This window comes from Mugil cephalus, chromosome 15 (genome assembly GCF_022458985.1).
Source record: "Mugil cephalus isolate CIBA_MC_2020 chromosome 15, CIBA_Mcephalus_1.1, whole genome shotgun sequence".
Taxonomy (NCBI): domain Eukaryota; kingdom Metazoa; phylum Chordata; class Actinopteri; order Mugiliformes; family Mugilidae; genus Mugil; species Mugil cephalus.
The window spans coordinates 9,681,642-9,709,146 of NC_061784.1; the positions used below are offsets into that span (position 1 = coordinate 9,681,642).

Consider the following 27,505-nt stretch of genomic DNA (forward strand, 5'->3'; position numbering starts at 1 on the left):
TGAAACCCAGCAGATGAGTATTGTGTATCAGTAACAATTAGCCAGTGTTCATGCTACATGCTGCAACATGAAATGGAGGTGCTCAACATCTGTGGTCAACATCAGCTAGCTAGCCAAGTAGTTGACTTGTCCTTTGACAAAGTAATAGTGCATATTTTTATATTAAATGGGTCTTTCACCATCTATGGTATTTATTTCTGCTATTTTAATCAAACACATTCAAACAGATTTGTTTTTTAACTAAATGTGATCTGTTTTATGGTTTTCCTCTGTGTGTCTCAGATGGTAAAGGCCATCCAGGTGTTGCGGATCCACCTGCTGGAGTTAGAGAAGGTCAATGAGCTCTGTAAGGATTTCTGCAACCGTTACATCACTTGCCTCAAGACCAAGATGCACAGCGACAACCTCCTCCGCAACGACCTCGGAGGACCGTATTCTCCGTCGCACACCAGTCTCAGCATGCAGCAGGTCAGTTGCGGACACACTGGGGATCTTACAGTTCGTCAAACGTTTCCCTCTACGAGTTGCCCTTCCCAAGACACTTCCCAAGAAGCTCCCTCCTCACAGTGGCTCACCAGTGTCTCCCTCTGTGATCCCCCAGGAACTAATTCAGACCTCCTCTCCATCCATGACCTCTGTCTCCAGCTCTGTTAACCCGTCAGGGATCGTGGTGCCCGCCGGGGGGCTCCAACAGAGTAACGTCGCCATGACTACCATCAACTCTCAAGTGGTATCAGGTAAGGATGTGGCTGCACACATGGATATTAAAACAAACAAACTATTATTTAGCTCTTATAAAACTTTGTTCTGCAATACATTTTACACCAGTGGTCATGTGCCAGAAAAGAAAGAAAAATACCTACTCTACACCAATCAGCCACAACATTATGACTACATACAGGAAAAGTAAATAACATTGTCCATCTTGTGGCAATCCAGGATGTCTGCTGAAAGTTCTGCTTCGAAACTTTTGGGACCTGTCATTCATGTGGATGTTACTTAGACATGTAGCACCCACCAAGACCAGACCAGACACCCCCATCCCTTAGCAATAACACTCCTTGATGGCAGCAGACATCCTCAGCAGGATGCTGCCTGACACGTTTAGAGGCCAGGTCAACAACACCTTGTGCTGTTACAAATTCACTAGATCCCAAACTGATCAAGTATCTGTATGATGAAACAGAATCAGAAAAAATAAATATTTATCTCAGAGGGGCAATTAGGAGTGGTAGCCTGATCACACATCTACTTTTCTCACCATCTTTCAAACCCAGTTGCAACGTAATTTATCATTCAAAAAAGATTTGGTAGACTCTCATGTCTGAGGATGAGAGATTAAGGCACCTGAATATCCAAAACATTGTGGTCTAGATCTTAAGAAATACTCTTTTCTCATTATGTTTACATTTATTTATTAATTTTTCTTGTCTTTTCACCATAAAGCATTTTCCCAATAGTCATACTAGTTATTATCAAGTAGAGAATACTTGACACTCAAAATAATGCTGTATAAAAACTTAGCACTTGTCGCATGACTGTAAAGTTACCTCAGTGTTTACAAGTGTCACATGCTGTCACATACATGAAACATTATACTGAAAAACAATCTTTTTTTTATTTCTTTTTTTTTTATTTGAGCCTTCATTCTGCACTGACATCCGCACTAATTAGGAATCTAAAACAAATATTTAAATGCTACTAACCAGTATACACGTTATCCTGTGTACATCTTTATTTTTTTTTTTGTCCATATGCATCACAGAGCCGTGATAAGTATCCTTCACAGAGTGCCTGGCTGATAGGTTCTTAGAATGTCAAGTCTGTACAGTGAAATGTTAATCCTGCCCTCTGGAAATCCCTTTTAACCTAAAATAAATCAATGTCTCTGCCTTTGATCACTACACATTGAAGAGCTCAAACGGACTGTGATAAGAGTGTCTTGATCAAGGCTAATTAAGCCAGCAGCAAAAACACACTCCTCCTCCCCCTCCTCCTGCTTGTTTTTTTTTTTTTTTCCCTGGGTTAAAGGACGTTAACGCACCTTGAATTTAATCATTTAGTCTCTTGTTTGCCGCGTATTTGATTGCGAGGCTGACAAGAAGTAGCTAATAAGGCTCCGGCGGTAGTGCAGGATGTGGCTGCTGTAGCTGCTGAAGCCACTTGATACTCATGGCGGCAAATTATCCCCTCAGGTGGGACCCTGTACCAGCCGGTTGCCATGGTGACATCGCAAGGGCAAGTGTTAACGCAGGCACTGCCGCCGGGAACCATCCAGATCCAGAACTCGCAGGTAAAGCCGTCCGAACTGTGATGCTCCGGCCGACATTTTCGCTCCCTCCCTGTGCCCTCACCACCCACCGTCTCAATTTGTTATTATTAAAAAGGCCTCATTACATCTCACAGAACCCCCCCGGGTGTCTTTTCATTGTCTCTGTCTGAACACAGCCCCCTGCTGCCAAGCAAAATGGAAATTGTTTATTCCCCTGATGTTTAGGGAGCTTTCATGATCCTGTCAGGTTCGACTGCAGATGAGAGCCATGCGAAGACTTATTTCATTCATAGAAAGATTATTGTTTCGACAGACGTGGAAAACCGAACTAAACATTGCCGCGGCAAAGTCTTAGTCCGACATTTGTTTTTATTTAGTTTTATTGTCCGCTTACCTTTCGGCAAACCCGTACGGAGAGGCACACCCCGAGATGTTTTGCAGAATTATTAGACGGGAAATATTGGGACCGCAAATATTTTATCTCCTTCCATTAAAGGCTTTAGAAGAGTTAAACTCACATGAATGGCCCAGATTGGATTTTTATGATACAAGGACACATATTTTCCCTTTTTTTCTAGCTCAATTTTCAGCCACAAAAAGCTTCGCCGGTTGTTTTAGGATCTTTTCAGCGTCTACCTCGTCTTTGAGTGCTAGGCTGTTGGAAAGACGGACGGGTATTACACTGATCCCGGTGATTAATTAAACATCGGACTGAAAGCTCCGGCATTCAAAAGAGGCTGATGCAGACAGTCAAGTCTAAAAAACACAACAGCGAGGAGCTTCGGGGCGGTTTTACGGAGCGTTGATTCGCGCAGTAATAACGCGCGTGATGTTCAGCATCTTCTGGGATATTAAAGCTGAATGTAAGCTCGGTGAAGCTAGTCACGCTAAATAAGGCGTGTTAGCTTAGCTGCGCGGTTAGATGTGAGAAGCAATGCAACCGAGAGCTAGTCTTTGACGTCCGTGTGTCTCCACAACCTTGTTCACCAGAAATAACACTTGTGTTAACTACAACAGATTCCCCAATTAGGAATGCACATTAGAGTCGGCAGGAGGTGGTCGGGGTGGATGGTCGGTCAGAATGTGCATCAAACGCACTGTAGTCACAACAAACAAAAATTAGGTTTAAAATTTCATGTAAGACAAACAAGATGCATTACACTGTCGACGAACAACCTTTTTTGACAGTTAAATCCCCTTATTGTGTAAATGTGAGACTCTTTCTAGGAGACTTTTGCTTTTTCTTGTAAATATAAGGCAACAAAAATCTGTTTCCTGTAAGGCTAATCAAGGAGGGAGATGACTGTCGGCATCCAGACCAGACTTTTTTGACTTACCTTTTTTGCTGTGCTCAGACCCTCCCGTGACGGGCAGAGGCACAAACCCTCCTCTAAAACCAGGATCCATCGGCCACTTGAGCCCTTGTTAGGTAGATGCAGAATCTCCTCAGTAATAATAATATTTTATTCCGTTCAACCGAGGCGCGGGCGGTCTGAGCTGCATAATTGGTGCCGTCTCATTAAAAGAGAGTCACAACGGACCGAGACACCAACAAATTGAGCGCAGGCACACTATGCCGTGTGGAAGTTGGCTGGAAGATATGCGTCTGTTCTCGACAACGGCATGAATACAGTCGGCGGTTAAGCTTATTTTTGAACCACAAAGACGCCGGCAGAAGGGCCGCACTTAGAATTTGAGAGATTCAATTAAAGTAATTAAATATATTTTTTTTTTCGTTCTCTTCTTCTTCTTCTTCTTTTTATTTTGGAAAATTACAGACACAATGCAGCCGGCCTTCACGGGCTCGACACTTAGATATAACTAGTAAAAAGCCGGGCCTCTCCATGCCGGCTTTAAGAGCAGCCCCGTGTCAGGCAGGTAATTCTGTACTTGACAGTCAAAGGAGGCCTTGGTGAGTAGCGGCGACCCAGCCGTGGCAGAGTGCTACATGTGCGCTGGGAATTGAACATATCCCCGTCCCTACTTTGCCGACAAGCCCCAAGTAATCACACTCTCGAGCCCGGTGCCGCCAATTAATTCAACCTCGCTTTCCCCCGGAACATATACACTCCTAGGGCTGAAGGGAGGTGGTGGTGGTGGTGGTGGTGGGGTAGTGATAAGAGAAGGGTACCACGTGATGCCCAGCTGCAACTGTAACGAATCCTGTTTTGTCTTGTTTTTTTTCCCGAGGACCATGAGGAGGATCTGAGTGCGTGTGAATGTGTATTTATTTGCATTATGTTATTGTTGGGGTCCTGTATGTGTGTGTGAGTGCATATAGATACGTAACTGTGGAGTTTCTTGTGCATTAACCTCATCAGTTTTATTTTCTTTCTGTGAATTGAGCATTTTAACTGTGTTTTACTTATTCATACATTTTCCTTGAAAAAACCTTTGTATGAAATTCTCATATGGTCCCGACTGAGATATTCTAGACTTTAGAAATATGGCTTTAGAAATGTGGCACCTTGTAAAAAAATATATATAAAAATATATATATAACATATATTTCGACCTATCTTTCATATAAGAACAAAAAAAGTTAAGGACATTCTGACAGGCTGGTCTTATTGCTGTCCATAATGTCACATCAGTTCCTTTAACAGCATGTGTATAATATATATATTTTTAATTTTATTCTAAGTTAGAGAACCCTTAAGTGGTTTTTCATACATATTTGGAGATGGACGTCTGTCTTTTTAACTTAACCTTGGCTGCAACGGAAGAATTTTACAAGTGCTCACATCCTCACGAGTCTAGAGTGAACTGGGCTCAGCCAGGCCAAACACATGGACACGCACACTCAGACACACACACACACACACACATATGTGGACTGCAGGCTGTCAGAGACTGTCAGCACTCTGAGAGCATCTTGTCCTTCAGCACTCCGCACAATAACATCTGAATAATGATTTCTCGCTGAACAGAGAGACGGGCTTGGGTCACAACAAGTGAGAATCCGAGCCAGACACATTTTGTATCGGCCTCCTCGCTAATTCAGCGGCAAACTGCGAAATTCAAACTTCTGACCGAAAGCCTCGCCGTACACTCGGCTCTTTGAGCCCCCTCCCCTCCACGGACGCACCGAACAGACAGACAGCAGACAAGTCAAGGCTGCTATATAGATATATACATATACATATATATATAGACATATAAATATAAAGACATATACATACACACACATATATATATACATTATTACTCAAATTCAGTTACCATGGTGACACTTGAGAAGGTGTTTCTGCCCTTGCCACAGAAAAAAAAAGATAGGTAATTGGTAGTCTCCCTTTGTTTCCGTGGCAACAATAACTAAGCCCTACCATCCACTCCTTTTTTTTTCTTTCCTTTTCTTCATTTCATTTCTTCCCTTCCTGGGTTGTTTCACTGTAAAGGTAAATGTGGACCTGTCGTCCTTGTTGGACAGCGAAGACAAGAAGTCCAAGAATAAGAGGGGTGTCCTGCCCAAGCACGCCACCAACATCATGCGCTCCTGGCTCTTCCAGCATCTCATGGTGAGGCAGAGACCACGGTTTAGCCTGCGAGCCTGTAGACTGTAAGCCTTTTTGAAAATGTACTGCTGTCAAAGACGGGAGGTTGAATAGTTTGAGGCTTTAAGGTCTTTAATGTTTTAATGTACAGCATCAGTTGTGCCAGATACGACAGAGAACTGCTCAAAAACTCAGACGGCGGCTCGTTTCTCTTTCAGCATCCATATCCCACAGAAGATGAGAAGAGGCAGATTGCAGCACAAACGAATCTCACCCTTTTGCAAGTAAACAACTGGTAAGATGCTGCTTCCTGTTACCGTGGTGGAAATAAGAGAGGAGGTTTAGCTTTAATTGAACTTGGAGCTCCTCGGCAGATTCCTGACACTGTGGCACCATCTGCTGGTCACGTCTGTGAAGTACACCGGACAAGAGGTGGTGTCATGTGGCATGGGGGGTGCTACTGGACCTCTGAAGCTGCCAGGATGTTTGGAGCAGACCCTTTAAGTTCTGCTGCCCAGCACCACTTCCTACCCGGTCACATGACCATAACGAGTCGTCCCACCTCCTACAGGCCTACGTTACCAGAACCAACTGTTCATGCATATTTAATCTGAAAATTGACACGAATAATTGTCTAACATGTTTAAGTTGACATAATCTTCCATTATTTTTGTACTCGTGGATGTTAATTGTGTTTTTTATTTATTTATTTTTTGTACGTTCCTGTCCTCATCAGGTATAGATGTAATGTATTTATTTTTTTTGATGGGTTTTCACTGAACCATCCGTCCTCAGGTTCATCAACGCTCGCAGGCGTATCCTCCAGCCCATGTTGGATGCCAGTAATCCTGACCCAGCTCCCAAAGCAAAGAAGATGAAGTCCCAGCACCGCCCGACGCAGCGCTTCTGGCCTGACTCCATCGTGGCTGGTGTCTTGCAGACGCACAGATCTCAGACAGGAAACAACTCAGACAGTAAGACAACCCCGCTGGTTCTTTTAAATCTACAGAGCACATACATAAAAAAAAAAAAGCTGTGTGGTTCTGTCTCAACCACAAGGTGTCACTATAGACTCTTTCTTCTTAATTACAGTATGTTAGAAGATGTGAGGGCAAAAGTCGAGAGCAAAGAGTTTCCCTGTCTAGACAGATGAGTCCTAGATAAGTATTTTATGAGTAGTTAAAATGTGGTATATAACGTGGTATAGACAATCTATTATCTATTATCTGATGCATCTGATGTCAAAAACAGAAAAAACTATTTACATAACTAGAACAGTTCTGATCAGCTAGTCATATCTGGGTATGTTGTCATGTAGACAGTAATGCTATTGTGCAATTTCATGGTGTAACTGAACAGTAAAACACTTATATGAACCAGAATGTGACAAATTCACGTTTTTTTTAAAGAACAAAACAAAACAGAGACACAGGACGACTCGAGTCTGATTTCACTGACTGGAAATACTTCCGAACAGATGTTACTTACAGATATTACAGACTGTTTTTTATCTAGATTTCCTAGTTCATAGGAACAAAAGGGGGTCCGCAACCCCTAAGAGGTCCATGGGGGGTACTGCAGGTGGGTCGCAAAATCTTTGGTTGTTTAACATTTTTTATATATTTAAATTTAAATTTCTTTAAACACACTTTAACATGATTCCAACATATTTTATAAATGGAGGCAGACGTTATCTTGCGGTCAGCACTTCATTCAGCGATACAGGAGCTGTCTCACGCTAGCCGAGACCCGTCGATCCAAGCCTCCTGTGCGCAGTAGGCCCCGCCCCTGTCACTGCTGAGCCAATCACAAAGCGGCATATCACGCGTTGACTCTCGGACAACCCGCAGTTGGTGAAATCCCAGACGCACGCTGCAGTATTAGCAGAAGAGAAGCTAACAGCGCAGCTCGCTCCCATCAGCCAACAACTGAATAAAAAAATAAATATTTGAACCTGCGTATTATTTGAGTGGCTTAATATTGAATGCAAAATGGTAATAATAATGTATATTTATAAACAGCACTAGTTTAGTATAGAACACATATAGCATGTGGGGGGTCCCTACTTAATCTCTCATCAGTTTGGGGTCCTTGGCCTGAAAAACATTGAAGACCTCTGTCCTAGAGCCCGGTATAAATGCTACTTTGTGACCTACTGCAGAGTCACGACGCATGAAGCTGAGATGCAAACTGATCACCTGCGATTTCCTCCGTCAGACCCGCTGAGCATGGACAGCCTCCAGTCGCTGTCCTCGGATTCGGCCACCCTGGCCATGCAGCAGGCCATGCTGGGAGCCGACGACTCCATGGACGGCACGGAGGAGGAGGACGAGGAGGAGGAGGAGGAGGAGGAAGAGGAGGAAGGGATGGAGGAGGAGGAGGAGGAGGAGGACGGGGAGGAGGAGCACGACAGGGGGCGGCAGCTGTCCAGCAGGGGCGGCGGGAGGAGAGACCTGAGCATGGAGCACAGAGAGGAGCTGGAGTAGCCGTGGACGTGAACTTTCTCTGACCTGGTTCGAGCTCACCCGGCGAGGCCGTAAAAACCGAGTTACTCTTTGAGGACGTTTTAACGGGGGGACTCTTTCGCGGAGCCCAATCAGACGCAGCGATCATCACCGCTGTGATTCTCCCGGTCACAGAGGACACATATTAGTTTAACGATGAATTTGTGTGGTTGCATTTTACTATAGTACGTTCTCACGCGGTGAGCTCTTGAGATGTTTGGATAGTTTTTCTACTCTACGGCTCCTGTCCTTCGGCGGACTTGAAGCAGGACACAGGGGCCACGCGAGGTCGAAGAGGGCGCTGTCAGTTTCTAATTAGAGAACAATTAAATTGCTTTAAAGCCGCGGTCGAGCAACGAGGTGTCCTGGTGAGCGAAAAGAGTGACATGAGAATGAGGAGTAGTTTCACATGCATCCAAAAAAACAAAAAAAACAACAAAAAAAAAAAACAATATTTGCACAGTGAGAACTTTTGACTGTATGTGTAAACGACTACGTCATTGAATGTAACATTTTGGCACCTGAAAATAATGACGAAAAAAAAAAGGGCTGCAGCTTTTCTTTTTCTTTCCGTCTTTCTTTTTTTTCCACTTCACGAGGCTCAAAGTTTGTGTTCAACTGACAGACCCGGCTCTGACTCTTGCAGCTAATGTGTCATTTTGCTTCCCGAGGAGAAAGCAGCAGCAGCAGCAGCAGCGAGTGGTGGGTTGTGTAACGCCGTCCAAATATCTGCAGAAGTGACTGTACATGTTTGTTTTCTTTCTTTCTTTCTTCTTTTTGGCTTCCACTGCTGGGACATCGTTGGCGCCTTTTAAATGACTCATAGGTTCTCAGGTTGAACAGCGACGCTTGGCTCACCGCTGCAGCAAACCTTTTATCGAGCATGTCTTTTGAAAACAATCTTTTTTTTTTCTTCTCCAATGAGCAAAAAAAAAAAAAAAAAAAAAAAAAAAAAACTGTAGTAAACCAGTGTATACTGACTGCACATATAGTATGTATATTGGATTATTTTTTTTTCCATACGTTTGCATTCTGGTGCTTAAAGTTTTGCATATTTATTATTTTTGCGTGCGTGTTCCCGCGGCCTCGGAGAACGCCTCAAGCAACAGCGTGACAGAGTTGTAATAGCAGGTGGCCACGCACATACGTACATGACTCCGACCATTGACTTTTTTTTTTTTTATTTCTTATGACCTTGGATGATTCTGTCACATTAAGCTCACCTGCCAAGCCCTACGCGATCAAGGAACGAGCTGATGGAATCGCACGGAGACGCCCGGCGTCTTTGGAGCCAGTGCCACGGAACGGACGCTGGCGAACTTTTTACAAGGGGGGGGGGGGAGAAACAATTTTGAAGAAAGCGAGAAAAAAAGAGAGACGAACGCTCCCGCGACGGCGTCTCTTTTCCATTTTATGTGAAGGCTTTTGAAGAAACTGTGAATCGATTTCTGCTCTCTATGTTTTGTACTCGCGAACGGAATCACTCGTTTCTAATGTGAAGACGTCTACAAAAAGAAGCACCCATCTTATACTGAATGTTACGATTGTTCATTGTGAAGTACATTGCTATAATTTTCTCATTTTTTTTTCCTTTTCTCTCTCTCTCTTTTTTTTTCTAAATGGATCTTCCAGAGCAAGTGACAGACGAAGGGAAATATTTCTTATTTCATTTGTATGCTTTGTTGTCATAATCTATTGTGTTTCAATAGACCAATTTTAATAATTAAAAACATGTAAAGGTACTGATTGTATTAGTTGAAGGCCTGGAAGTGTGGGCAGCGTGATTCATGAGGATACTGAGATACGAGGAGCACAGATTCTTGCTACGCCGCGGGAAAACGGAGCAGAACTCGTTCCGCGTGACATTTCTGAAACCTTCTCAGACCCCGATTCATTGTAATTTATTTTGAATTACAGTGTTAGTAGTCTAGTGGTTTAACTTCCCTCATTTTCCTGTCACACGTGTAGCTTCCTACCCGCCGCTTATCGCTCAAGCCTGTGATTTCACTCGCTGGAAGACGCCCACCCAAATGCTCGCCCTCCTATTCGAGCCGGCCTCCGTGAAAGAACCCGGCGGAGCTTTCTTTTCACCGCGGATTTCTGAAGCGCGGGGTCCGCTCCCTCGGAGCGAACGGTGATCGCTGCATTGTTTTTAAGGCTCGTACGTGTGCGTAATTGCTTCGCCGCATTGTTTTCCACCCCCTCGCGAAAAAGGTCAGGCCGTAATTGCGGCACTTAAATATCTGTGATTTTTCCACCTTTGTTCCCTTTCTCCTCGTTCAATCAGGTTTTCTGGTTGGAGGAATGCGAACTATGGCGGCCGCGCGGGAACGGCTTGGGCATGGGCGACGTGCACTCAGCTGATTACGCACTTGATAGACTGCGTCAGGGTTTGGGGACAATGTGGGAGGAAAATCGGCCGTAATTACCCACGTGGATCTAATTAAAAAAGAAAAAAACTTGAGACTATGGACACCTAAAGATTTCTTTTAATAATTACTTGGCGAGGACTCCACATCGGCCGAGTAGTCACATACTAAGTAGTATCACAGCTCATGACTCAGCATCTACTCGATGGACGGCCTTTACCTGCCCTCCTCAGGGGGAAAATTTAGTTGTTGCAGTAAAGACTGCAAATATAGAGGTATAAAACAATAAGAAAACAGACCCTATAAGAGTATAAGTATCCAAGAAATTTACGTAGCTATAACAGTTCAGTTGAGATAGTTGTTTGTTGACTACTGTAAAAGCTAGTCAGCAAAAAAACAACAAAAACAAAAAAAAAATGCATACACTGCTACTACTACGGTCCGCCAGGGTCTAATTTACTCTCATAATGATCTAAACGGGCTGCCAGTACTTCACTGGGTGAACACAGACAAACAAATGACTCATCATATTTACCAGCCAAATCAGGATCGCCAAAAAATCCGATGAAATAAAACAAATGAAAACAAAACCAGTGAAAAAATTACAATGAAATAAGACCAAGAAAAACAAAACAAGGACAAAGAACATTAACGTGTTGTGGAGTGGAGGTGGAGCTGAAGTCTCTGGTGGGCTCAGTCGGAGGGCTCACATGAGCCGACGGAGGTGATGGAGCCAGAGCGGACCTGCAGTCAGCGTTCTCAACACCATTAACGACAACATCGAACTAAACACGACGCGAAGTGAAAATGATTATTGAATAATACAAATAAAAATGTAAATGGGAATGAACTTCAACGCTTAAGAGAAAACTGAATTTGAAAAAAATAAATAAAAAATGAAACTAGATAAAATGAAAGTGAACAAAAATGGAAACGATGCAAAATTCGCCACAGGAAATGAACTAAGCAAATGGACGGTGAAATAAAAATGAAAACAAAAGACCATAAAATAAAACAAATACGATGATGGAGCCCGGACGCCAGCTGGAGATTCGATCGGCAGCGGCTCCAGGTGCAGGAGGAGGTGATGGAGCCGCAGCAGAGTCGGGGTCATCGGTCTGGCCTTGGTGGACTTGCGGGGACAGAAGGAGATCCGGCGGTGGAGGGAACGGGAGGTGACGGAGCCACGGCCACGGAGGTGGACGTACGGATGTCAAGTGTGGTGCGTTGTGTATTTGTCAGTGTGTGTTTCTCAGGTACTCGGAATCTTCTTGCTCTCCTCCATCACGGCAGACGACACCGTGGCAGTAAAACGTATGGATATCCCGTGGATGTTCTTGGCTGTTTTAACACGTTTGACCTTTAAACCTCCATGAAAACAATTGAAAACAGCCCAATTGATAAATTAAAAACAGACCAGACACATCGAAATGTTAATATATTCTTTTATTAATCAAACCTTCTAATGTGTTAAATTAGAATCTGGGCTTCCAGATAGTTGTGGAGGAGTCTAATGAGTGAGTCCAGTGAAATAATAATGACTATACTGTAAGGTAAATAGTCTTGAAGTGGTGCAGAGTTGAAGCCGAGATGTTCAAGACTGGCCAGTCCAAACAAATTCAGCCCACGGAAACGTTGGCTGTCGGTGCCAACAGAAGCTCGAAAGTTCATTGCGGTATCTGCAGGTAAGTCTTGAAACTGAACAGATCGCACCACAAATGTTCTAGTCAAATTCCACATTTGAAAGGGTGTGGGATCTGCCATGTTAATTTAGGTGCTAATGAGATATACCAGTGCAGCGTTGGTGCATGGAGTGCAGCTACTTTTTTTTTTGGCACCATGGTTTTAAAGTTGAATAGGCTCAGGTGACTAAAAAGAAAAGTGACAGCTGGTAGGTTATTACCACCGTCACAAAGTTCCTCTAACAATGTCGTGTCACGTCTGTCTCTGTGTCTGAGGGAGGACCGAGGCACAAGGCTTCATTTGTCAGGAAAAACACAATCCAACGTTTTAAGGATTCCGGGAAAAGAAAAAAAATGACATAGCTGTTATTTGTCCGGTGGGAATGATTTTGTGTCAGCAGAGAGGAGAGTCGTTTCAACAAAGCATCCATAACGCTGACAAACGCGGTGACATATGCAGCCTTGCTCGAGCATAAAATATCATTACAATCGAATCCCCCCGCTGCACCGCGGCACCCAAACCCCTCGGTCAAACGAGACTTCTGGAAACGCACTGAGAGCGAGGGTCAGAAATGTGCTTTTTTGTATGGAGAAGTGTATTTTAGATGAAAAAAAAAATGACAGAGGTTGAAAAAGCCACTGGTTCGCTTGTTTGAAGTGGACCACAGCCAGCGTATGACACTGTGTGGACACACACACGCACACACACACACACTGCTACAAGGCCCACTCTTGAGTATTGGTGGTCTGCTGCAGTCAGTGCCATCTGGGCGCCCACATGCTCCCAGATGTCCTCCCTGTAATTAGAGCCAGACTCGGCTCGGCCTGGTCCAACCCAGATCCAACCTCTCATTTACCGAAGCCCTCCCTAAATACTTAAGGAGCTTTCCAACTCTGAGCAGGCCTTTAGAGGAAATCTTTGCTTCTGCAAACATATTTTTTTAATAGTATCATCAGAGAAAGCTGGAAGACAAAAGGTAAGATGGTTTCGATCGTATTCATTCTGCTAGGTGTATATGTCTATATATATATATCTTATATATATATATCTTCTCATTCTTTTTTTATTTTTTGGATTATATCATCTCCTAACCCTCCACTTTCTTTGTAATAGTTACACTATGACATATCACGAAGGCCGCGAGTCTGATTTGCAGTTAGACTCACTACGAGCACACACTATCTCGCGTGTCAAAAAAATAAACCTTTTTGTTATCTCCGGGTAGGTGTTCAAGATGTCCATTGCCCAGGCAGCGGCCAAGGCCATGCTATCTGATGCCCTGCTGCAGGACAGCTCCGGGATACACCGGATCACCCACTTGGAACTAGAGCTTCCCTTGGACAAGGTCATCAAATTTGTTTCCGTCGGCCTTCCGCTGTTGCTGGTGTGCATGGCCTTCGCCCGCGAGATCTCGCTGGGTGAGTCACTTTCTGCCTCCGCGCTTTCAGGACGTTAGTTTTGTATTCCATTTGCTTCTGCCCTTAATTATACCTTTTATTCATGAGTACTTTTATTTATTTATCCCCCCACCCCCCGCTTGTGTTTTGGCTTTGTAGTCGTTGCTTCAGCCACATCGTTAGTCCGCTCCGTATAATATTTGTGTACTGTTTGTCCTTGAATTGCTTATTATTTGCTTGCTAAACTGCAGTTAGGACTCATGATAAGGAGGAATTTCATACATACTAAAATAAACACTTACTATTCCCGGGGCTTCTGGAACTTCACTCCAAGTTAACACGAAAGTCTCGCCGGAAACAGAAAGCCCCGCCGCAAGGTGAAACGAGAAGCTCGGCCGCTGACCCGCGTGTGCTTTGTTCCGAATTTATTCAAGCTAAAACCATGACAACCGAGGCACAGTTTTAGGTTGTCATCCTTGATGCTTCATAGGAAGGTAAATATGACGGGCAGCAGCAATGAGAGCAGTAATTACATTGCTTTTTGCAAGAGGGAAGAAACACTTGAACAACACCTATCAGAAAAGGAAGACATTAAGCGCTGACTCCGTGAAGACCTCAACACAAAGAGGCGAAAGAATAGCAATGACACGAAATTACCGGGAGTACAAAATAACAATGAGTAGATGAATGCGGTTACTTCTGCTCAAGTGATTTCAGAGTACAGTGGAAAAATGCGATTTGATTGAAGGACGTCCACAACCTTGCTAAAAGAAACCCGACTATATATAAGTATACATGGGCATGTCCAGAACGCAGATCTGCGACTACAGGAGACCGACTCCCTTGACTTTGAACGACACGTCTTCTTTCCAGAGCTGGTCTGCAATCAGCCCGATGCTCCGGATGCTAATTGCCACAAGGGTTGATTGAGAGGATCGTTCTCCGACGCTGCCACGTTGTAATTACGTGACGGTGCTCTTATGTGGCAGCTCCCCTATAGTTGAGTCAAATGAGAGGATATGTTGATTAACCCGGGTGTGGGGTGGGACGGGGTGGGGCGGGTGCGGGACGCATTGTGGCGGCTGAGGATGAGAAACGCAACCGATGCCTCTTGGCGGAACGTCTGCCGCATTGTCAGTTTCTCGGCAGAGCTTGATTACGCTGCTCTGCGGAGTCTGCTTTACTCGCACCTGGACTCTCAGCCAAGAACCCTTGTACGAGGCACAAATGTGACGACGATCAGTCGATGTTAATTGGGGACTTGGGGGAGGGGGTGGCGGTGTAGGAGCCGTGGCAGAAACTCCTGTGTTTTGCCAAATGGCTCGCAGGGCGGGGAGCTAAATGTGAGAATATTTTACAAGGCTTCATGAAAGGGCACTTGCTGTTATTTAGTTTTTTTGGGTAATTTGGCAACACGTGCCGATACGTGCATCGAAAGCAAACCAGAAAAAAGTAGATTTCCCTCCCCAGCTGTCCCCAGTTAGTATTTTTGGTACATTCTTAGTTAACCTCCTGAGACCTAAGCATTCGTTTGGAATGCGTCTTAATTTCTTTAAGGCAAGAATCAGATCTTTAGGTATTTGGGATTATTAAGACCTAAGAAGTGTAAAAAATGAGCATCGTCTTTGAGCCGGAAGTAGGTTTTGAAAAAAATTAGGTGAACGCAGGTATTATTTCACTGTATATTCCCAATGGGTGCCAAAATACGAAACTGTTTATTTTAATGCAGAAGAAGAATTGGATACGATGAAATCCCAATGTCCTCAAACAAGCACTTGTGAATCAAACTAGAAAAGTTAACAGGCGAAAATAAACAAGTGAATTAATCCTTCGCTACCAGTACATGGCAGACAAAAGTGTCTCCTCATGAGGACAACAGTGCTAAATGAAGTAGAATAAGCTGCCACAAACATAAAACCTAATGTCCCCATACGAGGACGCCGGGTCTCAAGAGGTTAAATCTAAGCAGCTATTGATAGCTTTTACCATCAAGGTGTTCAATAGAATCTGAGAGAAAACTCCATGGACACTTTTTGACATTTTCTCTTGGGTCATTTGGTAACCTCATTCTATTGGAAAACTATGAATTGCTTTCCCGTGGAGCCAACGTTTGGGGTTTTTTAAGCGATAACTCTGGGAAAACAAAGGTGACGGACATCTCTTTGGTATCCCTTTGGATATCCTCTTTGGATGGATGGGACGACGACTGGAGGCAGCTGTGTCAACATATAGAAGAATATAAACATGGCCAACCATTTACAAACCTGAACCTTCATGCTTTAAAACCACGAAGCGTCCACAAGAACAAGGGCACTAACAAACATTGCATCATTTGAGGACAGAGTGACTTGCTCTTGTGCGAATGTGTGTGCCCTTGTGTGAACGAATGGGTGGACGCGTTTTGAGTACTAATAGGTAGAAAAGTGCTACATAAATAGATCATTTACCATTAACACCAACAACAGATGTTTAGTTTGACTTTGATGTCAATTATATTTTAGGTGTCACTGTCAGTAGCGTCGATGTTGAAATGGGGCTGAATAATTACACGCCCCTGCAGGGCTATAGGATAATTAGACATTCAACAGTTGCCTGTAATGACACGGACTGCTTGGATAAATCACCCTCCCGAACTGGAAAGTTGCGGCGGTATGTTTCTACTTACAGGGAGCGGGCAGATGTGGAGATTGCAGGAGTAAAAAATAGAACGTTCCCCTTGCAAACTCCGAGGTAGGTGGGGCACGCCCTCAGCGCGTTCTATCCCGAGCTCCCTGTTTAAGGGTGGAGCACGCTCGGGAAATGGCACATGGGTGTGGAGCGCGGATTCAAGTGGTTAGACTGTATGTGGTAATATCAAGGTGAACTAAATATAATGTGGAAGAGCGCAAATTTGGAACGGAGTCGCTCAGCGTTTTTAAATGCCAGGTTGCCATTTGGAAACATATTATTTCGCCAGTGAAAATCTTGTACTGCTGAAAGTAAAAGGGCAGGCAGAAGCTCAGATCTACGTGTCTGGGGCAAGACGGCCAGGGCTGCGCACTGTGTGTGTGTGTCTGTGTGTGTGTGTGTGTGTGAGAGAGAGTGAGTTATCAAGTGCTAAAAGATAGCTTAAAGGCAAACCTATAAAGCGCGATCAAAGGGAGCTGCAGAGAGTAATTCCCATCTTAGCGAGTAATGTTACACATCAGCATTTGTTTATTCTGCAGGGCCCCAGATCAGCTGTTTCCCTCCCAGCAATTTCACCATCAAGCAGGCCAGCTATGTGGACACGTACTGCTGGGACTCTCTCATGCATCACGAGTTTGACAGCGAGGGGAACTTTGAGGAGCGCTCCCTCTGGGTACACAAAGTAAGTTTAAAGCTTCCAATCAGGCTCCCTTTACTTGTTACTATGCCTGATGGAAATCCTCAGTGCAATTTGTAAAGCTCCCGTTGGACATATCAACGTACAACAACCGTGGTACTTTTTTTTTTTTTCTCCTCCTCCCTGGAAACATTTCCAATATTTTCATACTCAGTGCATTTTGATACTCAAAGGTCCAATTACATGTTCTAGTGTTTTATCATATATAAAATCTTCTTTCACCTCATAACTTTGTCTTTCTTCCTCCTTCTGCCTGCATCTCCTCTTTGTTTGTTCAGATGTTCCCTTACTCTCTTCTGGCCATGGCCGTGCTCATGTACCTGCCAGCTCTGATCTGGCGCCAGCTCGTCATGCCCACACTGGGCTCTGACCTGCTCTTCATAATTGACGAACTAGACAAGTCGTACAACCGCTCCATCCGATTGGCCCAGAGCATTCTGGACATGCGCCAGAACACTCAGAACCCTCTCACATTTCAGGCTGAACTGCAGAGGTAAGGAGCCTACGGACGTTGGCTTGTAGCAGACATATTCATTCTTGTCTTTACTATCTTTTTCAGAAAAAAACAACAACATACTTGTTAGGCGTATACATATTTATGTTTGGAGTAACTCGGTCTTATGAGCCTTGATTCGCCCACACACTACAATATTGAATGAATCTTAAATGATTCCCGTAGAGAAATTGGGTCATTGCACCAAACAGAGATGATCTGCCAGTAAGAAATATCGCCCAGAGCCTTTAGAAGTGATGTTATGCTGTCAGTTGGAATCTCCTGATAAACTGGGAAAATGTGGTCTGGGAAAGGGAAGAGTGATATTTTCCTCTCCCCCGCGCGACTACCTTTGATACACCCTCGAGCCAAGACTCTCAACCTTCAGCGTTGTCAGTGCTGCGGTGGGCAGCTCCTCGCTCGTGGCCAAATGTAGAAGGCTGTGGTTGCGTTGGGAGGCTCCCAGCAGAGAATGTGTGTGCTGCTGTATTAACATGAACGTGGTGCTGAGTTCCTTCTCCTTGTCCGATTGCAGGGCCAAGAAGAAGCGGTACTTTGAGTACCCCCTCCTGGAGAGATACATGCAGTGCAAACAAAACTCCTACTTCCTCGTCAGCATGCTTTTCTTGCGGGGCTTCCTCCTCCTGACCTTCATGAGTGCCGCCTGCCTTTACCTGGCCTACTTCCACCTCTCCGCCTTCCTGCAGGATGAGTTCAGCTGCTTCGTCCGTACGGGTATGCTGCGCGACCAGAACTGGGTCCCGGAGCTGGTTCAGTGTAAAATGATCGGCCAGCTGGTCTTTCAGGTGATAAGCGTGGCCAACGGCGCCATCTACGTCCTGCTGGCGCCCATCGTCCTCTTCAGCCTCATCCGACTCTTCGTCTGGGACACCACCTTCTTCTCCGTCTACGAGGTCCTCCCAGCGCTGGACCTCCTCAACCGCCGCCGGCTGGGCTGCCCGCTGAACGACCTCAACGTCCTGCTGCTCTTCTTGCGCGCCAACGTGGCCCACCTGAAGTCCTACGGGCAGGTGAGGGCTTTGTGCTCGTTGGCGCCGCCGCAAGTGGGCAACGCCACCGCGGGGCAAGGACTAAGCGCAATGCTGACCCAGGAGGAGATGGAGGAGCGGGAGGAGGCCGCGATGGAGCTCAGGGAGGAGGTGGAGGAGGCCAAGGAGGAAGGGAAACTCAACTTGGTGGACATCATGACTATTCTGGGAGCGGCGCAGGGACGAGTCGTTAACTGCAGCGAGAAGAGGCCCCTGGTGGAGGAGAATATGAGTCTGGGTACCACAACACTGATCTACACACTCAAACGCATTCTGCTAGTGGCTATTTTCGTCTACATCATTTGGGATGTACAGAAAATTATTAAGTGACATCCGCACTATTGATACAGGTTCTGAAAAAAAAATTATAGCGAGTGCTTTATGCTGTATATAAAGTAACACTGGCAGTGCTCACTGAATACAGAATGATGCCATAGCCGAGGGGACAATATAAAGAGGTTTGAGGAGCATTTGCAACTATAGGCAGTGAATTCAGATTAAAATATTTCCTATGCATTGTTTTTAACTGTATTTCTTTTCTTCGTCTGTATAAAAAAAACGAAAAAAAAAACTGAAGCACCTATATTTCTAAAAGAGCCCTTTAAAAACAGTGGCTAATGTAGAAGAGATGGATTTGTGGTACTTCCTAGACCTAACTGCCCTCTCTATCTCTTCACAGAGCCAAACCACCAGGGGTACCATGAGTTGAAGGAGGCTGCACCATTTAGTCATTACTAGGCATCCTATGGACTGAATCAATGTGATAACAACAATGGGGTAGTGGGCACTGCACTGTATCTACTCTATACAGTTTTCAGTCATACACAGTTTTTCATCGCGGTATGAGTGGACACCGGGTCACCCAGGGTCACCGTGTAAAGAAAAAAAAAATAAAAATAAAGGCCTCTTTTAGAATTGCTGGGTAAACCGTTTTGGCTGGGACAAATGTTAGTGGGTCAGGATTTGTCTGTTTTCAGCTGTTGGGCATCCGTAGCTGACACAAAACATTCTTCATGTCTCCCAGTGATGTTATTTAAAGACTCAAAGACTGGTCACAAGAAGGCAACATTCAGAAATGAGACAGTGTTACTAGTGTATGCCAATCCACAAAACAAAAAAAGACGGATGTTCAGTGACAACTATGGATCCTAGTCAGTAATTTTCTGTGACTTCCATTGTATATGATTATGATAAGAGGTAAGGTCACTGATCATTGTAATTTATATCTATCTATGGATATTTTTTTGGTTTTGTTTCCTTTATATTATTATTTTCCTGGAATTCCATGTGCTTGTATTTTCAATAAATTCCATTTACTTATGTAATGTTCTCGTTATTAAAACCCAGAAGGCTACAGTTGTACAGCTACACCGATCACGCACAACATTATGACCACCTCCCTAATATTGCGTAGGTGTCTTCAAACTAGTTGCAACTCAGGATAGAATTGACCTGGGTCTTCTGAGGTTGTCCTTTTGTGTCTGGCAAAAGATGGTTGATATTGAGCACCTTTGGGTGCGCTGTGTTGAGGGGAGGGGCCTCTGTGGATCAGACTTGTTCCAGTTCATCCCACAGATACTTGATCAGTTTGGGCTCTAGTGAATCTGGAGGTCAGCTCAACACCTTGTGCTGTTTTTCATGTTTTCTGAGTTGTTCCTAAACCATTTTTGTGGCTGCTGCCATCAATGAGTGTCATTGCTATGGGGTGGGGGTGCCTGGTCTGGTCTAGGGGGGTGGAACATGTAAGTAGCATCCACAATCATCACAGGTCCATAGGTTTCCCAGCAGAACATTAAATTGAAATGATCAATGTTATTTACTTCTCCTGTCAGTGGTCATAATGTTATGCCTGATCGGTGTACATGACATTCAAATCTGTGACAAACAAGCTTCCATTGTAGCATATAAGGAGGTTAATCTGAACCAACATACGTCTCTGTTATGCTGGTTTTATTTTCACAACATTTTCCTGTGATATTTCTGTAACAGTCTCATTAAGTTCAACATGAATTACTTCATGATCATTCTACTGTTCTCATTCATGTACAGTTTATTTTTATCATTGCTTGAGTTGTCACTGGCATCATAGTTATATTCACAAGTATCAAGTCTCTTGAGTATATTTTTTATTGTGTCCTGATTTATTAAAGATCGTCTTTTATCTCCTGTTCATTGTATGTTCACATTTAGGAAGTGAGGAGCACTGCAGCAGTACATGACACAGCTATAATCTCGTCATTGGCTGGACTGCTTGTAAGTCTATGTGGTATATAATAAATAATATATAACTTTTTGCCTGTCAAACTTGTGTCACCACGTGCGTCTGTTCTGCTTAATAAACCCAGAATCAGTGCTGTGTAGAGAATTGTCCACAGTGTACAGCGTCCAATTACTCTGATGTAGTCAAAGACACAAAGGCAGTGACTGCAAAAATGTGTTTTATTTCTTTATTTGAATTTTTTTAACATTAAAGTAATAATATAACAGTGTGGCAAGCATTTTAAAGCATATTTTTGACTTTTTTTTATGCATTCAGCTCAGGTAACGCCCCCAAAAAGTGCACCAGTAAAACAATTCGCATGTGCAGATTTATCTTGTCAGCCACAGCTACGCATGTCATGTTCCATCCTCCGTCCTCCATCTGGCCCAGACAGAGAAAAAGACAGGCGGATGGAAATAATGGATTTTCACGACGGTGCAGCTGAAACAGGAACTTCATTCAAGGCTTAACAAAAAAGACAAGAATGTAAACAGACACATCTGCCGTCCGCAGCGGCGGCGTCGCGTCTGATGCAGCTGCCCGCCTCATGCCACTTGAGGGCATCATTGAGTCGCGCTGAAACAACCCTGCTTTTTTCTTTTCCTTTTTTTTTATTTTTTGATGGCTGCAATATAATAATTTAGGGCTGCATCAAGTGGGGTCACTGTTCATATTTATAATTCCTGTAATCAAAACAAAAGAAAGCAGTCTCATTTAAAGTGTTCTTATCAGACGTTCACCAGGTCCAGACTCTTCTGCCAGAGCCCGTAAAAGCTTCTGTGCCGCAGCCAATTTTCCCGGAATCAGTGTGTGCGAGGAGCCTGGTGTTGCTGTGATTGGAGCGTTGCCTTTTGGAATCAAGAAATTGCTGGCAGTCTTCTCCGAGTTCAGCTATGTCAGCAGGCTGGACACCCGACTACCACTGCGCTCCCCACCAAACCAAACCAAAAAAAAAAAAAAAGATGTTTGGCATAATACCTACACTTTAAAGCAGGATTTGATTGAGTGAAATGAGAGATCAGAGGCGTCCTCAGCTTGCACTGTGCTGTCATTCCGCCTGCCTGCATAACGGGGATGACTCTGTTGCACCCAAACAAAGGCGATATCATCAGAGGGTTTATGTAACTCTTACGCAGCGCGGCAGAGAGAGCTCAAGGTTGGATCCAAGTAAATGAATTTGTACGGTGTTACTGTTATACAGTTTGACAAGTCTTTGTTGTCTAACCCCTTCCTCCCCCCCACAACCCCTCTAGGAGTATTGTACAGATGTCAATGGATGGAAACTTACTTCATTCTTTTCTCATTGTGTGTGGCACTGATGTAGTTAGAGGTTGTTGAGAGAGGAGGACCAAGGGTGGAGGGAACTGGCTTGCCTTGGGGCTGACCACACTACCATGTAATTAAAACTGACTCATTACTAGAGAGAGCTGGATAAAAAAAAAAAAAAAAAAAATGAACAGGTCCGTTTATAGTTGGACAATCTTAATTTAGCAGCTTTTGTGTTGATACATCACATGTAAAAATATTAAAATTCTACAATAGTCTTTGTTTGACTATGCTGTAGGGTATATAATTAGGGTATATTTGAGTATATAATAGGATATGTGCACCGATCAGGCATAACACTTTTATTATTATTATATCCTAATAGACAGAATATTGTTAGTTGGCGACTTCGGGTCCTGTGGATTTAGAGGAGGGGCCTCTGTGGATAAGAGTTGTTCCAGTTCATCCCAGAGATACTTGATCAGTTTTGGATCTAGTAAATTTGGAGGCCAGGTCAACACTTTGTCACCTTATCCAGGTCCAGGTCGCGGGGGCAGCAGCTTCAGTACGGAGCTCCAGACGGCCCTCTCCCCAGCCACGTCCACTAGCTCCTCCGGAGGAAGCCCGAGGTGCTCCCAGGCCAGGGTCCTGGGTCGACCCTGAGGCCTCCAATCCGCTTTGTACTGTTGTTCATGTTTTTTATCATCATTCTTTTTTGTGTGTTTTTGATAGCAGCAGTCATCCCCAAGCGGGTGCAGCCTGACACAGGGAGTGTCACTAGGTGGTGGGGGTGCCTGGTCTGGTCTAGGTGGGTGGTACATGTCTAAGTAACATCCACATGAATGAATGCCAGGTCCAAAAGTTTCCCAGCAGAACACTGTACTGTCACAAGCTGATCAGTGTTATTCACTTCTCCTGTCAGTGGTTTTAAAGTTGTGGCTGATCGGTGCATTTGAAGGGAACATGGGAAAATCCTGTAGCCTCTGTCACCTCTTGTCCATTTGCACCAAATGGATTAAATTAAGAAATGACTTTTGATTTAATAGCATGCATTATTAAAGCAATGAAAACATGCAAAAATCCACCTGAAATCCACCGGGGGGTACTCTGCTAAGCTAGGCTAGGTTTCCTTTGCTAGCTTTACGAAGCACTTCGATATAACAAAAGTCGGAATCTCAAGTTCTGTGTGGTATTGCATGTTTGGTTATGAAGATATTGAAGCATTAAAACAAAAACAGGGGGGAAAAAATGTTAATTTAGCCCAATTTATTGCTAAAGTATGGTCTCTGAAGTCTGGTTTTCACTTCTGCCCATAAGCCCTCAGACACTTCTACGCTAATATTTCTAGTCAGTCTGAGACTGGTCTTCACTTAAAGCGTGTCTGTCCGCCTTTGAATACCAAGGGTTTTAGATTCTAGGTTCAAATTGAAGTTAGAAATAAATATTAATTGAATTCAGCCAACCCTGACATCCAGTAATAAGCTGAAATACAGCCACAGCTTCTCCAGTGTTGTGGCATTATAAAACACCTTGTTTTTGCCGCTTAGTTTGCCGGCTGCACACAAAGTCAAGGTCGGACGCCTATGGATCAGATTCTTGAGGAATTCAGAGTGAGCGTGAAGCGGTGGCCGCAGCATGCAAAGGAGGAGTTGATGGTAAACCGTTAAGTAGAGCTGAGGTGACCTCCAGTTCGTGACACAATTGATCCACTGTAGCACACCTCCTTGCTCAGATGGCCGCGTGGTGAAGACAGACCCTGAAATTAAAAGTGACGGCCACATTGGGGAGGAGAAACGCACTCAGGCAGTTTTCTGCTGCTGCTGCTGCAGCGACTCCACGAGCCTTTAAAAGCCATGGGTGAAGTCCATACAGTAATATTTAATACGTCGTTTTAAGACAACAGCAAAATGTTATATAATTCAAGCCGTCACTACTCTGCCTGAGTGACTTTACGTGGTACTCTCAATATTACACTTGGCTAATTAGAGAAGCTTGTCCACAAAGGATAAGCCAGTTCTGCAGTAGTCCTCATTGACCCCTCTCAGCTTGGAGAGCTCTTCCTCTGAAGGGTGTTGTAAATGTCTTCTCTGCACTTAACTCGCAGGCACCTTTGAAGCACGCCCCCCCCCCCTCGTACGAGACCAGTCTCAGTCTCTCGTTTGAATTGAGCCGCACTCCATCTCATGACACCGACTCACGGCGCCGGTGTCGAACGTTTCTTCTTCACCGCCGCGGGAAACGTAAAACAGGTGTTAATGAGCGGCGTCTGCTCCTGACACCCACGGTGTTGTTTCTGCGTGAGCTTCTTCTTAGTGCTATACCTTCAAATACCTTTGCACCGGGGTGTGGATTTTGCAAAACTTTCAGAGATTCTGGGGAATGACTCCCTAAGCCCCTAAACTGATCACGGCTTTAAGATGGAGCCGCAGTCGTCGGAAACTAAATGAGGCAGAGTAAGCGGAGAAAATGTGTCACTCGCCGGATAAGTAATCCTTACGTTTGTGCAGCTCATTGACAAAGAAGAGAGGTGCTGTAAATCTGGCGGACTAGCCTTTGACCGGAGAGGTGGTCTTGAAAGCGTAAAAACTGATTTTGAAAACATTTCTTTTATGAAACAGAACTGTTGGGGACAAGGTTTATCTCTTATGCTATTATTAATTAAGGGCGTTCAGCCAACTACAAAGGATAGGAATGAGAGGACGAATCGACCTTCACCAAGTCTGTCTCAGATGATCGCTCCCCACAGTCACCCTGATGGCTCTTCATAAACCTCTATACTCTTGAAGGACATTGTATAATACAAAAGTGTGTGGTGTTTTGGAATCAAACCTCCTCAGTGAAGACAAAGGAAATTTTGGCCCTTCCAATTGCGTCTTGTCCTACCACTGTGATTCCAATTAGGACATATGAGTCCCAATGTTTAGAAGAAACAAAGAGTATGATTTACTTCCTGAGTTTGATCTCACAGCATATGCCCATGGCTGGAAATTTTTAGGATCATATGACAGATAGGAGAGCACCTACGGAGACCTATAGTAAAAAAAAACAAACTGCATGTTTTTGTCTTTGAAAGAGACTTTGAAACGTTTTATCGCAGTTTGTTTGTCGCAGCTCAGGAGGTATGTTTACATTGCAAATACAATCAGTCGAAAAGCCCAGACAGAATAAAATTGGTCATTATAAATACCTCAGTCCGAATAAACAGGGCAAAATGGATCGAAATGTCCATCGGTTGCAGACATAAACCAATCAAAAGAGGAATTGGGGCATGTAGACAATTTAACTTTTAACTGCGCATCTTCTGTCTAAACGTAAACGCACAAGGTAGTTTCTGAGGTGAACTAGATCTCAGCGGAAAATCTATTTTGCAATACGACGTCTTAAAGAATTACTTACTTACTCATGAGGAAGCTATAAAAACACAATTCACCCTGGTCTCCTGCTTTTTTTCCGTGCCAAGGCCTTCTTCTTTTGAACAGTCTGAACTATGACAAACATTTTAAACTCTGTGTCTTATCTGTCTGCCCAATACTCTCCTCTTCGGTAAATCACATCCGTCTGTCACTCTCATCTACTCGGCACCATTCTCCTCATGTTCTCTTCTCCCGATCCAGTCCTGAGCATGAAAAAGGAAGAGATTGCCATGCCAACGAAAGGCTAACCGGATGTTCTATTATATTTAACTAGATCTTATCTTCAATTTATTCTAATCTTATTCTGTGTTTCTTTTTACTTTACAGGTTCTTAAGAGTGTTTCCTTTAAGTGCAACTAAGTTACTGTGACCAGTTTCCCTTGTGGATCATTAAAGTCTAGATCTAGAACATAAATACTTTATTTTATACACGGACTAAGATAGTCAAAGGCTCAATGGCTGAACGCCTGAATTAAAAAGTATTTTATGTCGCACTGCCGCTGTCTTAGCGACACTCTCCAATGTTTCATGTTCACAGCAAGCTAACCTACTCCGTCCTGCAACCTGCACCGCTAAAGATAAAACAGTTTCCATCCAAAGGCCATCAAGCCACTGAATCACTGACTTAGAGCTATTTTGACCATTTAAACACGTGTGTCTTTCATGCGCCTGAAAGAGTGGCTGCATGCCGCCAGCAGCTCCGTGACGTTTACCTTTTTTAGGTTATTCTTAGTGTGTGTTAATGGTCGTTTTTTGCCTGACTTGTTGTTTTTCTGTGCCTTGACCGGGTCAAAATGTTTTTTTGGTCATTTTTTTGTCTTTTTGTGCTGTTTTTATTTTGTTTTTCTTTTGTGTCCGGTGGTGTGTCCCAGACGTGAGCTGCTAGCGCTGTCCGTGTCCCCTGAGCTGCCCGGAGCGAGGCCTGAGATTCCCGCTGAACTTCAGAAGAAGCGCTGGGGGTGCCAGGCTGGAGCTGGAGGCGGCGGGGTGGAGAAGGGGGTTCGGGTCCGTCTGTATTCACGGGGGAACGTGAGGTCTTTGGCAGCGGAATGGACTTGATGGGACCCAGAGGGAGTGTGTCACAAGAAGAGCTTTGGTTCATACCGACCACAGTACGTCTGTGGTCGGCTTCGGGACTCTATGGGTTGACGCACTCCGTTGGTGTTTACATCCCTCCCTCAGCGGACAAGGAAACACCACGCGACACGATCCATGCCGCTGTTGCTATGCAACTGGCCAAACAACCACATCACCTTGGACACTGTTTTGCCAACCACTGTTCATATGCTAATTCTGTAAGTTTTCTTCATTACACTGTTTATTTTACTAGATAATAATTAGTTTTATTTTAACCTAGTCTTATTTTATCTTTGTTTGTTTTTTTAAGAGCGTTTACTTTTATGCGCAACGGAACTATGGTAACTAAGTAAATTGGTAACAAACAAAGTCACAAATGTGCAAATAAATTGCAGTAATATGTTTTTGTACAACCTCTGTAAGAGTATTGCGCAACTGCTCACACCTTATTCTCTACCTTCTGCCCTCAACTGTTTCATTCATTTTCTATGCTTGGATTTATTGTATTTTAGTTTTGTTTTTAGCTGTTTATTTTAGTTGTGTGAAGGCAGCTCACAAAGTAAGAACTTCATCACTCCTTGTAACCTTTGCTGTGCATCTCATTATGCACGTTCAACATTATATAATTCAGAAAATGCAAAAGCCACCACTACCCTTGGACCTTTAACGTAACCGGGACTGCATTTACAGTACACCAGGCCTCCTCACCTCTTCTGTGACCCCTGTCCACTTTTCACCCCCCACTCATAGCGAGCTGCTTCGGGTGTCGAAGTCAAGCACAGCTGTCAGTAAGTGAGGATACAGGATGACAGAGTAAAGGATAGGGTGGAAGACCCAGGGAGGGGGCGTCTTGACATTGTATTT

At 44.1% G+C, this 27,505-nt stretch overlaps 1 protein-coding gene across 1 annotated transcript in view; it reads left to right on the forward strand.

Moving 5' to 3' along the window:
* Positions 1-20,995, forward strand: part of LOC125021601 — a 109,712-nt gene extending 88,717 nt beyond the window's left edge. Inside the window, exons 7-18 of the mRNA XM_047607721.1 lie at positions 283-468; positions 602-737; positions 2,196-2,293; positions 5,671-5,790; positions 5,985-6,061; positions 6,562-6,740; positions 7,984-8,248; positions 11,672-11,861; positions 13,548-13,740; positions 16,926-17,068; positions 17,362-17,576; positions 18,112-20,995. Coding sequence (XP_047463677.1) covers positions 283-468; positions 602-737; positions 2,196-2,293; positions 5,671-5,790; positions 5,985-6,061; positions 6,562-6,740; positions 7,984-8,248; positions 11,672-11,861; positions 13,548-13,740; positions 16,926-17,068; positions 17,362-17,576; positions 18,112-18,955 — 2,646 coding nt within the window. The 3' untranslated portion in view covers positions 18,956-20,995. The remainder of the gene's footprint in view (positions 1-282; positions 469-601; positions 738-2,195; positions 2,294-5,670; positions 5,791-5,984; positions 6,062-6,561; positions 6,741-7,983; positions 8,249-11,671; positions 11,862-13,547; positions 13,741-16,925; positions 17,069-17,361; positions 17,577-18,111) is intronic.
* Positions 20,996-27,505: the final 6,510 nt, after the last annotated feature.